Source organism: Bremia lactucae, linkage group LG1 (assembly GCF_004359215.1).
Source record: "Bremia lactucae strain SF5 linkage group LG1, whole genome shotgun sequence".
NCBI lineage: Eukaryota > Oomycota > Peronosporomycetes > Peronosporales > Peronosporaceae > Bremia > Bremia lactucae.
This window is the reverse complement of record NC_090610.1, coordinates 13,432,523-13,448,022: the sequence shown is the minus strand read 5'-3', so window position 1 is coordinate 13,448,022 and position 15,500 is coordinate 13,432,523. Positions and strand designations below refer to the sequence as shown.

Sequence of the window (15,500 nt, the reverse complement as noted above, 5' to 3'; positions counted from 1 at the left end):
TGTATAAGAAAATATGCGAAGCGCAATACATAATGCCTTCGATTGGCTAATAAAAATCAAATTGGCTGCGACGGTAATTTATTTTTGCTGGGGTGAAAATAACATTTCCCTAAATTTTAAAGAATTAGTTTCAAATATTGAAATTTTGTCTACAGCAATTTTATCTAAAATAAATTTCACCCGCTGATACGGTGCGTACTCCATCTATTTGAAAGCGTCTCGCATGCAATATCGGGTATATAAGGTTTTGGCTTTGCTGCGTGGAAAAATTGCAAGAGTTGCATATTCCGGCAACTTTTAGCAAACTTTTGCACATTTAAAACCTTACTAATGAGCGCATTTGCAAGTATCACGTTAGTAAGTGACGCTTCGTAGTATCCCTTTGACACCTTTGCTTTTTCAGTGACCTCCAATTCCCGTGAACCTCAATCTAAATGGCAATTTTGGGTTTGAAAAGGTTGGCGCCGGCTTCGCGAATCTTGAGCCGTTTCAGCACAGCCTGTTATGCTACATACTGTAGCAGAATAGTTGTCGGCAAATCAGTGACATGTGGCACAGAATATCCACGAGCGTCTTTTTAAGCAGCTGGCTTAGTAACACCCATTCGTTGTTTTATTACCTTCTTCAACACGACATCAACACCGTTAACCGTCCCATTGAAATGGCACGCGGAATGCACCCAAATTCGTACCTCGGGCACCCATCAAGAGTTGTAAATTCGATTTGATGAGTCTAATTTTCTTTCCTTACAGAGCAAATCTTATTCTTAACCACCTGCAAATGTCTTTTTATTGTCTTGACTTGTTGCTTGTCAACCTCGCCTCGGGCATTTTCTTGCACCAGCGCAAGTTTCATCTCTTTCTTCAGCGACAAGTATTGTTCGCGCGATAAGTTGGTACCGAAGGGTGAGCATAACAAATATTGAGCTTCGACGCCGTTACGAAGGAAGCGCAGTGTCTCTGTAAAGTCATGAATACAGCGCTTGCGACGGTTATTAAACCACGGTTCAAAGTGAGGACCCTTTACAAACGCCGTGTACAGGGCCTTCCACTTGGTCTGCTTAATCTGTAAAGAAAGCTTTTGAGGCTTTATTGTTGAAAGTAAATCTAACAAAGTAAAAGGCTTCATAGAATCTTCAACATTGATGTACAGCTTAGTCGTGCCCCCGTTTGCTTTCCAGACACCAAAGTATTGCTCAAATGGTTCTAAAAAGGCAATTGTTAGCTTTCGAAAATGCTGTAAAGCCATACAAAGCTTCGTTGAAGAGAGGTCAAAACTACTTGCAGAGTTAAAGTCTTACCTTGCGAAGAATCGCATTATTAATCGTAATGTGTGGTTCTTCTTCGCAATTAAGTGACTGGGCCGTGCACAGCTTAGGAATGGGAATAAGCTGCTGAAGCACGGAGACGTCGGGGATCACATAGCGCGGACACCGTCTTAAGAACTAATTTATTGAAGTCAGTAACCTTGACCAATTCGTATCATTTACAATTTAGGGCTCCCACTCACCGCAGGACGATAATTAGAATCAAAATTATGTAGCTCCACATTTTCTTTGATGCGAAGACAAATTGCGTCCACTTTTGCAGCTTTGCCATTGTTAGCTCCAGCAGTGCCTACTTAAACAACATGATGTTCTAATCAAGTAAAATGTACAAAGAGCATTACAATACTTGCAACCTGTTTCGTGCGGGTGAAACGGAAAGATTAATGCATTAGGCCAGAGGCTCAGCGACTATGCAAGTAAACAATAATTAAGTTGCTACTTTTCGAAATGTACCTGTATATGTGTGTAATTACCTTCAATAAGAATGGATTAGTGCTTCCGATGACAGCCATGTGATCTGGACTGCTAGAACCATTATTTTGGCTGCGAGCGAGCGTCTATATAAACAAAGCACCAGATTGAGGTTCACACATAGAAATCTCCACAGTATTGACGTGTAGCTTACGTCAAAATCAGCTTCGTAAAGTGTATAGTATGGTCGGCAATCGCCTTGAAATTGAAGTGGTGCAATCATACTGATAAATCGATTAGAAAAAAATACAATTAACAACGAAAATTTGTAAAGTTTGCAAATTTAACCTGGCGAATGCGAGTGCAGCCTGGCTGCAAGTTCTGGCACAAGAAGATAAGAGTAGTAAGCTTTCACCACTTATGGCAAGCTGCCACAAAAGCCACAATGATTCTTCAAATCCATTAAAACTAGAGTAAAGTCCAATACTCTATAGGTAAAAGGAAAGCAATACTGTATTTAAACCACGTAAAAATGCTTTATTATATATGTAGCGTACCTCAAATGGGGTCAATCGATGAGTCGGCTTCGAAAGCAAAAGGTCGCCAAATGACGGAGTAGGAGGATGTTGCTGTCGCGAGAAGACAAAATTATCTCCTTCCACTGACAGAACTGTCCCTGTGTCATTGTCAGCTACATCTGGATTGAATATTTCTGATGATTCTGTGGCATTGTAGTCTCCCCCGACGATAAAATGTGACTGATTAGGTGATTTTTGGACAGCCTCATAAGTAGTATCAATGTATTCATAGTTGAGCAGCTCAGGGATGATGCATGAGATATAAGTGCCAGCAAGCGGCAGCACTATTGGAGCGTTATACACGACATCCGGCCTGGATAGCCAACGCGCCATGCAGCAATTAATAGCATAGATACTGAATTAAATTTTCGAAGGCGTATAGTTACCACAGTTTTATGTCATTGTAGACCGCAGCTAAGACCTGAGCGCCGATTTTGAAGAATATTGGACCAATCAATCTCAATGCGCGGTCATACAGGTCGAGAAATGGCTTCGTGCTGACTATAATCAAAGCTTTTTGAGAGTAACCTCGAACTTGAGACTCGTCCTTTAGTTGGCGGAATAGCACAAAGCCAAACAATAGCTCCGAGCTATTTAGTAACGCAAAGAAACCCCTTAGACTGTAGAATTTAATAGCCTTGAACATTTGGAATACTTACTCATCGGTACGATCTTTGAAGCGCACAGTGTATTGCGTATCACCCTCATTCAGGTTGCTGCAGTGTGGTAATGATAGATACGCCAGACTTTTCTTGGCAGCTTCAGAGAGCTCGCAAGTGGGTGGATATATTTCATTTAGCTTCGGCCCTGAGTCGACATCAAACACAACAGTTGCTAGCGCTTTCAAGCCGTACGCAGAAGCATCTTCCTCAGACTGCATAGTATCGCAGTAAGTGAGAGAGGACTTTACTGATGATGGCAAATAAAATTACTCTTTTCTGAATACCTCGAGATTAAAATTGTAAGTTCCTTGGTTACATTTTGATTATTTTGTCTGATTTTTTTTATATGTATCACCAACTTAAACGTGTCAATTTTAGAATTCGTAGATGTGATTTAGATGCGGCATACCAGACTGAACGACTCACCGTGGAAATGTAGTGGTCCGCCACTCGCTCACGACCGGGAGGTACCGGGTTCAGTACCTGGGGTCGACAAATCCTCAAAAGTATAGTGGAAGGGGACTTGTCCTGTGAAGGCGGGCACGTCGTAATGCGGCCACGCTCTACTTAGACACACACCCTAGCACAGCGAGGAAGCGGTTTAACTAGCTTCTCTTGCGTGCAGTGAGGTAGTTGTGGTGGGCGTGTTAGCGACCTCACCCAACACACTAAGTACTGTGATTAAGAGTCGTCACGGGAGCGGTAATCTGGCTCCTCGTGCGCATTATGAAGTAGGAAGTAGTTTTCAGACTGATTTATATTTAATCGTATTAAATATAAATACCTATTTTTATTAATTAAAATGTCATCTCTATAGATAACACTTAATATGTATTGCGAGTGTATCTTTCTAGATACCTCGCGTAACGGATGACGCTAGCCGTCATCCCTCCTAATGTGAATGCATCCATGTCAATCACATACACAAGGGTTGGTCACAAATGTGCACCACACCCGAGTGCTGGGTCTAATCACTTTAATTTAGTAATTGACCATCCCCTTGAGGACATTAAGTGTACTTAACGGGGACTGTGTAACATTAGGGCAATTTTAGCCCGTTACAGAAAAGACGTAATCATAAAGAGCATCGTGTAAAAATCTTAAATATTGTGATTGATATCGAGTGGTAGGACCCACTCATTTACAATTCAAATGGTAGGATGTAGGAGAGTAGATCAACACAATGATATTTTTCCGCTCATGTTAAAAATATGCGAAGCGCTACATAATGCTTCTGATTGGTTACTAAAAATCAAGTTGGCAGCGACGGTAATTTATTTTTGCATGCTGCGGCGTTGACCTTTATGCCCCTTTGCCGTCATAGCAAGTTGGTGGGGTGGAAATAACATTTCCCAAAATTTGTTCAGAATAAACATTTGAATATTTTAGAAAAATAATTACTTAAGAAATATTTTTTTAAAACGTGCAAAGCAAAACTTAGTAAGTTATTGACCTCCCGGTCGCAAACTCCAATTTTGAAGCCAGGATTCTCGGGAGTAAATTGGAGCGTCAGCCGTATACACCCATAGGCACAAACTGCACTTTTATTTGAACGATCTGTTTATTGTGTGATGTGGCTGCCAATTTACGAAAAGCAGAAGTATTTTTTTAAGTAATAGAATGCTTAAGATGAGCTCATGCTTTCGACTCCGTTTCGGCTTTTACCGCAGTTATGTTAGGCAAAATGTAACGGGGTCCGTTACATAAGTATTATCTTCTATAAAAGGAATAATTCAGAAAGTACATAAACAAATTCAAAATTATTATCTTTATTAATCTTTACTCAAATAGCTCCAATATTACCAAATTTGGTAATGTTGATGGAAACGAAAGCTTGGGTGGGTAGCGAACGGGATCAGATACCCCGGTAGTCCATGCTGTAAATAAGACATTAGATCTATTGATTGGTTAAATTAGGTCTAAATCAACCCCGCCAATCGTTCTAAGACACGATTGTGCGGTGCGCAAGGAGGCTCCATACATAGTTAGTTACTAATATAATAAGTTTATTAGTAGATTGAAGATCGCTACGTAGGAACTAAATATATTAATTCAGTTTTACTTTTCCCAATTTAATTCTTTGAATTACCTTTGGTAGCTAAAGCCCTTAGCTACTTATAACCTTCCTCTGTACCCTTGTGTACTTGAAAATTCGAGGCACCTCACCTACACTGTAATCTGTGTAAAGTTATCTCCTACTTATTAGTACTAGTGAAAGGTGCCCCGTTTGTAACGGGGTGTATCATTACATGAAATTAACACTTAAAGGTTGTTAATTAATATATTATCTAAAAGGTATATAATATTTGGAGAATATTACTTTGCATAGTAATATTTGGAAAGCTTATCCATTGGTAGATATATGCCATTATATCTACTTGCTCCGCGGTCTAGTCAGCACTGGACGCGCGCAAAGAGAGAGACGGATAAGACATATTTGCCAATATTGGCAAATATGTAATCGATGCAGACGAAATATCGTATCCTGATGGAAACCACAACGGTGTTTGAGCGGAACCCTGAACAGTTACATAAATTAAGAAATAGTCAATTTCAAAGAGCCCTACTCAAGCGGTTAAGATTATATGACTGCTTACGCAAGTATAGCAAGATATATGCAGAGGTAGCACGAGAGCTATCATTAAAGCATAGTAATTGAATATGGTCCACTTCATGAAGAATCTATGATGAAATATATATATTTTCAAAAAGCGCCATCGCATCGATCACAAACGATAATAATTGCTTAGTGTAGCATGTGACGCACAATTTTAATTCGATGTGCCATTTTCAGACCCGGTTGTGACTGTAATGGGGCACACATCGGTTGGAAAACCGTTGTTGTGGTATATTTACTTTATGGGTAAACTACCCATTTATCTAATTTTAAAATAGTTAGTTACTTAAACCCCATTATTATGGGTAACAAATGAGGTCGCCGCCAGATATAAATCTGGCGGTCAAAATCTATTTTAAATTAGCTTATGTAAGGTTTTAGATTATATAATTAAATAAAGTGCAGTTCCCCGTTTGATTGCAAGCGTTAAGTGCCTTTCTAAGGCTTGCGCATTGATCTGTAAGAGATAGAAGTATTTCTTAGGTATATCCTCCTGGGCACTACACTAGTTGCCACTTGGTTCTACGAATTCCTGAACCCCTTGAACTAGGATTCCTTAAGCTTTCATAGCTTGTACGATTCCCTGAGTTGTTAACCCCATAGTTCAATAGAACTAAGTGACTCTCTGAGTCTGAAAGTCTTCCTCTGACTTTCGGAGCGAGGTAGCTCCGCTACTCGTAGTCAATCTACGCCTGAGTTTTTACAAGACTAAACCCTCACGAAAATGGAAGAGGTTCCAGAGCTGTCAGAAGCGCAAGGCGCCGCTACGACAAGATCAAAACTTTATTTGGGCTTAAACATGTGGAGTATATTATCTCCCAGGGACCAGAGGTCCTGCATGCAAGGCTTGAAGCCTTCATGCGATATGAAATATCCCTGATCTGCCAGGTACAAGATCACTTAGCGGCATCTATGCCAACCCGGTACATCTCTGTACCTGATTCAGAGCCAAAAGCTCGCCCTCTAGCTGTCAATGTAAAGACATTTGAGGGAAACGAGGGAGATGATCTCCCTTTTTGGATTAAGCAGACGGAAATGTCTATTGATTTCGCCTTGTTCTTATCAGAACGGCAAAAGGTGGCTATGGCCATTTCCAAAGTTGGAGATAGAGCCATGGAGTGGGCACTATCGTGCAGCACGTCCATAAACGACGCTTCTCCCTCATGGGATTCACTGAAACAGCAAATGACCAGCATGTTTGCACCGCCTGATCAGGCTTTTCGCATACGAGTACGGCTCCTAGTGACTCGACAGGGTAAAAGAACCCTAGGGGACTTTGTCCAGGAGTTGAGAGCTGTCATTGCATCTATGCATCATGACGGGGTCTCAATGAGGGCGTTGCCCGGACGGAAATATTTCGATCTCTTCCTGCTACTTTCGAAGAGGCAAGTGCCATAGCGCTACGCGCCGAGTTCGACTTTAAGGCTGCTCGCGTTAGCACGCCTGTTTACCGAACAAGCTCTTCGAGCACATGGGTTCCGTCTGAAAGAGCGGAACCCATGGATTTAAGCCTCGTTGAGGAAGGAGAAGAGGCTCTTCAAGCTGTAGGACAGCATAAGACCATCCGTAGATGTTATATGTGCGGAAGCACGATACATTTACGTCCGGCCTACCCCCTACGAAATTCGAGTAAAGTTCGAAAGAGCTCCAACTCCGACCTATACCAAAGATCTGGTACGGTTCGGGAAAACTTCAATACCCAGTAGGTGCGGGGCGCCCTACTGGGGAAGACCTAGGTTCTGTTGATCCTAAAGGAGGCGAGAATAAACAGAACCTAGCCCCAATTTGCTAGGTGCTCAATGGCACGGGGTGAGCGTACAAGCCTGGCTTGCTAGTCGCTCAAGCGACTGTGAAAGGCTTTGATAAGCCGTGGTCAATTTTAATTGACTCAGGAGCGTCTTTTGGCTAACATCCCCCTCAATGTTACTGGTTACGCCATTTACAAGCGTATGTAATTGCTCACTCGTATCCCTTTGTGAGGGTATACACGCTTCGTGTCCATCCTGTCTTGGAGTGGAGACAATACGCCTCTTAGAGGCCGGGACATTGACGTCCCCGGGGTTTCCAGCCTGTATTGGTTCTATACAAGACATGGTGTCTAATTTGACATCCGACAACGAGTTAGGTAACGCAACTTCCTTATCCAGCAAACGTTTACGTGTCGCTTCACGTGCATTAGAAGGGTTGACCCGAAGTGCCCTGGCAAACCGCCAATAGAGTCACTATTGACACTCAGTATGGTGCCACCTCGGCCGACCACACTCGGTGGACTTAGACGTGCCACTCCACGTATCTCAGGGATATTGCACCCTTAAGGTCCTGGCGAACCGCCAACAGTGTCACTACTGACACTCAGTATGATGCCACCTCGGCCGATCATACTTGGTGGACTTAGACGTGCCACTCCTCGTATCTCAGGGATATTGCACCCATGATGATTCGGCCTTAGGCCAACAATGCTTTTAGCATTTAGTGAATCGTTATTATAACGTGTCGCTCGACGGAGTTCGTGCCGTTTCACTTATTTCTGCTGAGTCGGGATCAGATTAATGTTTTTAACATTATAGTTTATTAACTCAGACATGCCAATGTCTAAAACACTGACTGACGCATTCAATAATCCGCGCCAATAGCGCTATTTTTGCCTAGCAAAGATGGGTCTATGACTCTCCAAAACTTTGCTAGGAACATTGCGCCTGGCGCCTAAGGTCTTAGACCTCCAATCGATCTATTGCTCATGGTGTTTCAAGCCAGGCCATACCAAGGATGAGAGCAGATCTCGAATCCAAATCAAGGACGAGACAGCATTCCATACTGTCAAAGTCCCGAAACTTTATACCTAAGTTCAATGGAACCTTGGGAACAGTGACACGAGTCCCAGTCGCTAAGCGAACACCTTCATGCGCTCTAAGCACCTCAACGTATTGTTGACTTCCTTCAAGGAAAAGGCGTCGAGCATAATTGCGGCACCAGATTGGATATGTCCACTGCAGACCATCCGCAGCCCTATGGTCAAACGGAACGTGTCAACTGCGTCATTGAAGACGTTTTACGCAGTGTTCGTTTTCAGACACCAAGCGCTGAAACTCAATGCTCCCAGTGGTGGAGTTTGCGTTAAATAACGCTGTACATGCCTCTACAGGCAATACTCCGAGCTATGTCAACGGTCTCACCCACGCGTTTCATTAACGATATCACTGCGTGGTTCCGGGCTTGGTGGGGGGGAATTGGCCGATAGGCTTGCTGATATCAGCCCTGTTACCGTTCGGAACAAGTAAGCGAGTTTCTCGCGACGCGATTTAGTGTCTTAAGACATGTAAGGAATACGATGGCTGATAGCCAAGACAAACAAAAAGACCAAGGCAGAAGCTGTATTAATTCTTATATGGTCGGAGACCGAGTCTTACTAAACGCTAAAAATCTACCTACCAACTTGGTTTCCGCAGTCTTCAAAACCAAATTGCGTCCGCGCTTTATTGGACCATTTACGGTCGTGGCCAAGAAGGGCCTACCTTATACGCTTAACCTTCCTAGCAAGTTGCGCACCCACCCAGTGTTCTACGTGGACTTGTTTAAGCCATATCGGGACCCTTTCACGTGGACTTGAAGGCGCTTGCGCCGAGACAGGCGGTCGTGCCGCAGATTGCTGCATCCTCACCAGGATGTCCAGCTCGCTCTCTAAACAAGGTTGTTGCCGCTCCAGCAGCGAAAGACGGTCCCGAACCGCCTCAAAGGAGCTCTCAACCCGAGCAAGGACCTCACGAAGAAGTAGCACCTCGTCCTTCAGAGCATCAAATGCCCCCACCGAGAGTTCGGCCCCATCCCGCGCTGCTTGATGCGCGGGGAACCTTCAGTTTCACGTGGAGAAACTCTGAAAGCGACGTCGTCGTAAGGGCCAATACCAGTATCTGGTTAAGTGTCTAGGGTACCCCTCTTCTGAAAACTCTTGGGAGGTTGAAGTATCTCTTCGGCAAGATTGCCCGTACGCCGTTGACGTTTATGAGCGCCAAGCTCAGGATCAACTCGCGTCAAACGACGCTTCCACACACTAGACGTAAAATAAGGTGGATCTATAGCCTCAGTTGGCTTCGATCCATGGTTGTACGGTCAACCGAAGCACTGAAATATCTGCTAGACCTTTCTCCGTGTTGTGGCATAAATGCCGAACGTAACTGGCCTTTGGCCTTAAGCTTTGCAAATCGAAGCGAAGCTTCCGGTCCAAACGAACATCAGCTGCGTCCGCATACACTCTGAGATACCAAATATTACAAAGGCGGCGGGCCTAGTGAGTCCAGTTCTCAAATGAGACTTCATTTTCACTCCTTGTTTCGTAACAATCGGAATTTTCTCATGGAGGTCACCGAAGCCCCACGGGCTTGATCACGTAAACGCGTCAGATACTGGCCTCGCGTCAATCCCTCTGGCGTTAGGTATTGCTCATGAAGAGCGTCGCGGGCAGCAATCTCCTCCGACGTCCTCGCCGGGTCGCCGGAGATCCAGGTGTCCAAGCTGTGACCCGCTATCTCTTTGAGACGCTCGTCCGCACTAAACAGAGCGAATCTATATTCACTATGAGCTTTAGCTTTCGCTTTCCCGGCAGCTCAATGACGAGCTCTTTCCTCTATGAGGATTATCTGCTCTTGCTCTTCATCGAGCGGATTTGTAATGATGTTGGACTCAGGGTCCACTGTCATGTTCAATGCAGTTACGACATCAGCGGCACCACGTTCTGGAGATGGATTCGGGGCTCGCCGACGTTCATCCGGAGAAGAATGCGTGAAAGAACGACGCTCTTTCTAATCCTCCTCTGATCGAGAGTGACTTTCAAAGTTCATCATTTCCTCAACGTCGAGGAAAGTGCTAAGAGTCTGTGACTCACGCTTGATTGTCATGAGGCAAAGGAAAGAAAAACACAACCGAACGGTAAGCTATTTAGGTTCCAGCCTCAAAAGAGGAAATGAAGCGAATGTTGTCACCCGGTGTCAACAGTCTGATGGGGGAGAGTGTAATGGGGCACACATCGGTTGAAGAATCGTTGTTGTGGTACATTTTCCTTAAGGGTAAAGTACTCTTTTATCTTAATTTAAAATAGATTTTTGCTTAAATTCCATTTATTATGGGTAACAAATGTGGTCGCCGCCAGATATAGATATGGCGACCAAATCTATTTTAAATTAGCTAGGGTAAGTTCTTTTAGATTTTAATAATCAAATAAAGTACAGTTTCCCTTTTGGTCTTAAAGCGTTAAGTGCATTTAGGCTTGCGCATCGAAAGCACTCGGAAAATCATTTCCAGAATTTACCGGTGAAACGGGCGTCCCGATCAGAGATAATTGCCCCCGGCAAACCATGTTACCGAAACACGCGATAAATAAACAGCCTGGCTGTACCTTCACCATCAGTGGAATCCGGCACGGCCGCTAAGTGGCCATTTTGCTCAATCGGTCAACAAAGACCACTATGCCGGAGTTACCGACTACATCTTTGGGTAGACCGAATACAAAATCCATAATAACGGACTCCCAGCAACCTATGGTGACGGGAAGGCTCGCCAGTGGCGCAGCAGCATGCGCCGAGGGCTTAACCCGTTGGCAATTTCGCATGTGCGAACATATCTACTGACCCATTTATAAAGTTTGGGCCACCAATATATCTGGCTTACACTGCCGTAGGTCTTTTCTCTACCGAGATGACCACCAAGGACAGTATCGTGTGCCTCATAGTGACTTTGGTACTTCAAATCCTCACAATGAGGAACAGCGACACGTGGAGGGTCCACGGTGTCTGTGCAATAAAGCAACAGGTCGTTAACGAATGAAAATCGATTTGACCTTGCACGCGAACGTGCCGACAATTTTAAACTCGAGTCTTAGTTCCTTAAAGCTCGTAGCAGAGCTACACACTGTTCATCCTTGGCGTAATCCGAACGGATACATTCAGGAATAGGTGACGAGATAGTCTTTAAATGAGAAACCTCATAATCCGGCCTGCGTGATAACGCATCGGCCAAAGCATTTTGCTTGCCGGGTTAATACTTCACCTCGAAGTTGTATTCCCCAAAAAAGGATAGCCATCGGGCCATTCTCTGTGAGAGATGGGGCGACTTAGTCGCCGTGCGTAATGACGCGTGATCTGTATATATCACAAACGGCTTAGAGCCGAGCAGATGAACTCTGAATTTGACGAGAGCATATATAGCAAGTATCTCTTTGCCATAAACTGGGTAATTCTTTTTAATTCTTTTTCGCAGCTTTTAGCTGTCTAGACTCGAACGCAATAACACGTTCATGCCCATCACCATCTATTTGTAACAGAGCACTGCCAATGACAAAATCCGATGCGTCACAGACGACACTGAAAGGCAAATTTGGGTTTGGCAGTGCCAGAGTACGGGCATGGATAAGACTATCCTGAACTGCTCGAAAAGCATTATGATCGGTGCTAGTCCAGCACCATTCTGTATCTTTTAAAGGAGATTCGATAATGGCCTAGCCATATCAGCACAATTTTCGCTATATTTGTGTAAATAATTGGCGAGACCCAACCACTTAAGCAAATCCTTTTGGTTTTTAGGAACCGGCCAATCTACTATGCTTTCCAATGAAGCATCCTATATAAAGGAATTCGTCTGCGTCAAAAATGCATTTAGATGCATTGGCATAAAATTTGTTTGTGCACATGCACTCGAGCACTGCTCGCAAATGGTCTAAATGGTTTTCCATATCCGACCGACCCTGCTCCGCACGACTATGGACAAAAATGTCATCGAAATTAGTCTGTGCATAACCTCGATGAGGGCGAAACAGTTGCGTCACTAGACGATTAAATGTTGCCGGGGCGTTGGAAAGCCCTTGTGGCATAACCAGCCACTCCCTGACATGCCGCTTGGGGTGCTAACCGCGGTAAGCGGGATAACACTAGCTCGCATGAGCAATTGGTAGTAAACATCGACTAAGTCCAATGCACTGTACATTGTACATCCCACCATATTGTTTTGAAGAACATCCTTTCTAGGAATGGGGGTTTGTGCTGGTAGAGTGGCAGCATTAAGCTTATTATAAGCATGTACAATGCGCCATTTACCATTTGGGTTTTTGACACAAAATGTCGGTGTCGAATGAGGAGATTTGCTCTCTCGTACCATTCCAGCCTCGTGCTTAGCACGGAAGAAATCGTCAATGACGTCACACTGCTCCCTTGGTAAAGACCATTGTCTTGTGACACAGTATTTTGTTCCCGGAACTAAGTCAATTTCATGACGAAAACCTCTATCCGCCTTAGCGACACAGCTACCGGATTGAATAGTTGGGTTATTGTCGTTATTCGCAAAATTAATTTTCATATCAAATATAAATACCAGGCAGCATAAAGAGCTTGTTGACGTTGACAAATCAAGACCTATAAGCATGTGAGCGGGTTAAGGCAGCATTGTCAGCAATGTCGCTGTAACTTTGCAATGCTGATTTTCTGCCTACCAATGGAAGTCTGGGAGTCTAAATATATAATCAAGAAAAAAAAATATATACACGGTAATAGTGTTCTACTTAGGTATGGTCTACACGTTATGATGAAATCGGTATCTTTTATTGCGATGATTACGTACATGTGCTATTGTAGCACATTTAGCTGCGTCTTTTCCCCATGACTATATTGCATAGCCATAGAAAAGACGCAGCTCACGATTATTGCACTATGTTTAGTGGCTATCGCGTGGGGAGAGAGCGCGTTATTCCCTAGAATTTAGAAGGACCCCCGTCTGGTAGTACGGGTGAGACACCGTTTTATATTAACGGACTGCGCCATCCTCGGACTCCAGTCTCGTTTGTGCGCAGCCCGAGTCTTAGTGGGGGAGGGCCCCTCACTATGCTCGGTGCGAAAGAGGGACATAGTTTTGTCAATATGACGATGACCCATGAGGGCATCATCTCAACGACTGAAACTTGCCCTAGTGACCCTGCCAGTTTAGGAGTGGTCAATAAAACTACGCCTTATGACCGACCTCTCGGCGGTATCATAGGCGAGTTTGATGCTAAAAGCGTGAGCGAGGCTCAACGCTTTGTGGATGAGCGATTAGCCATCACACGTAAAGTCCGTGACGCAATGGCAAGCGCACAGGACAAGCAAAAAGAATATGCGGACCGAAATGGTCGCAAAAATAATGAACGCTTAAGAGTGGGTAAAAAAGTACTATTAAGTACTGCTACCCTATCTAACAATGCAATTCTGTACTACCTGGAGGTGAAGCAGTACAAGTCGCAGTGTCCCGTTACACCTGGTAGAACTTTGTAGTCCGTCCAAGGACCACATTCTCCTCATCTAACATGGACATGTTAGATGATGATGGGAATATGCATCACGTTTCGCGTGATTGCTACTCCTTTCTAAGTGACATAGAAAGGAGTGCGGTCGAACGAATGAGTTCGACCATAGTAAACGATGCAATCTTGGCAATGCTGTCCAATTCGGACAGAGATGCCCTCCATTCAACCATCACCAAGTTCATACAACATGAACTTGACGAGGGGTGAAGGTAGCCTTGATGATCCAGCAAGGCTCTCAACAGGCAGAACTGCTGAGGTTACAACAGGTACAGACCCCTGTACCTGGGATGACGCACACGCGTCGTCCTCAAACCTTAAAGATTGACATCTCGAAGTATAGGGGAGTCGAAAAAGACTTCCTCTTGAGATGGTTTGTCGAGTTGGACGATGCCATAAGGGCACATCACATCGTCGACGAGCAAATGCAAGTCACATTCGCTCAATCAAATTTGGCAGGTCGTGCCGAAACTTGGCCATTGGGCCTTAAATGCGCGACTCATATGTCTTTGGGTCGCTAGAGGCTTAACTCAAACAGACGTTTGAACCGCCTAGGGCTGAGTTCAGACCTCGTTCAGAGTTCCTGAAACTCAAGCATGACAAGCGTGATTTTCACGCATATGCCCAGCACATACGACTATTAGCGAGTTGTATTACAAAAACTCAGTCCATGAACACACGTTGATTACGGTGTTCATGCAAGGTCTTACGGATGGTCCCGTAAAGACCCACCTGTTCCGCTTGGAATTGGATACGCTTAACGAAGCAATACCCGTTGCGGAACAGTAGGAATTTAGTTTGAGACAGGCTCAAGTTATTTGGTCATCATATCGTCCTTCGAGACGACAGGAGCTTGGAGGTCCAGAACCCATGGACCTTTCCTACGTCGAAAGCGAGAGACCTCGCTTTCCGAACAATAAGCGATCGCAGAAATGCCATCGCTGCCAAAATTTGGGACATTTCGCTCATGAGTGTAGTGCCCCACGTCCAGCACCGAAAGATACTGAACGCAGTTTTGGAACGAATGCAAAAAAGGGCAACGGTCGCGGGTCCGACGTTGTTGCAAAATTGCATTAGCGAGGCGGACCGCTAAAAAACGGTCGGGGTCAGTAGGGGTGCAACGCCTTACTGATCCAGCAACCTCAAGAGAATTTGCAAATCTCTTGACTAATGTTGCTCCAGACACACAATTATTATGTGTCTCTGCACCTGGCGATGTGATATCCCCCATCACCTTGAAGTTGAAAGTGACAAATGATTTGTCACTTAAAGCCCTAGTGGTCTGCGGAGCGTCGCATAACTTTATTCGTCGCCAGTCGCTAGAGGGTCGTAAGCTCAAATATGTTGGGCTTGACATCTCTGCAACGAGGATGACGATGCGTCTAGCGACAGGCGCATCGATAACAGCAATGAAACGCGTAGTGAAATTGCACTACACGTTAAAAGATTTACAGTACGATGATGATTCCATCGTACTAGATTTGAATGACAGAGCCAAAGATCAGCTGGCAGCATCCGTAAAGATGTCTGCCACTTGTTCATCAGATGGCCATCTGATGAACGTCTTGGAGCGTCCACAAGCGTCTGG

At 44.4% G+C, this 15,500-nt stretch overlaps 1 protein-coding gene across 1 annotated transcript in view; it reads right to left on the bottom strand.

Moving 5' to 3' along the window:
- CCR75_003612 (uncharacterized protein) overlaps positions 1–3,200 on the bottom strand; it is a 4,732-nt gene extending 1,532 nt beyond the window's left edge. The window contains exons 1-9 of the mRNA XM_067961706.1: positions 2,976–3,200; positions 2,296–2,906; positions 2,087–2,226; positions 1,953–2,022; positions 1,801–1,884; positions 1,681–1,735; positions 1,510–1,616; positions 1,301–1,444; positions 620–1,236 (exon numbers count right to left, since the gene is read on the bottom strand). Coding sequence (XP_067815319.1) covers positions 733–1,236; positions 1,301–1,444; positions 1,510–1,616; positions 1,681–1,735; positions 1,801–1,884; positions 1,953–2,022; positions 2,087–2,226; positions 2,296–2,649 — 1,458 coding nt within the window. The 5' untranslated portion in view covers positions 2,650–2,906; positions 2,976–3,200 and the 3' untranslated portion in view covers positions 620–732. The remainder of the gene's footprint in view (positions 1–619; positions 1,237–1,300; positions 1,445–1,509; positions 1,617–1,680; positions 1,736–1,800; positions 1,885–1,952; positions 2,023–2,086; positions 2,227–2,295; positions 2,907–2,975) is intronic.
- Positions 3,201–15,500: the final 12,300 nt, after the last annotated feature.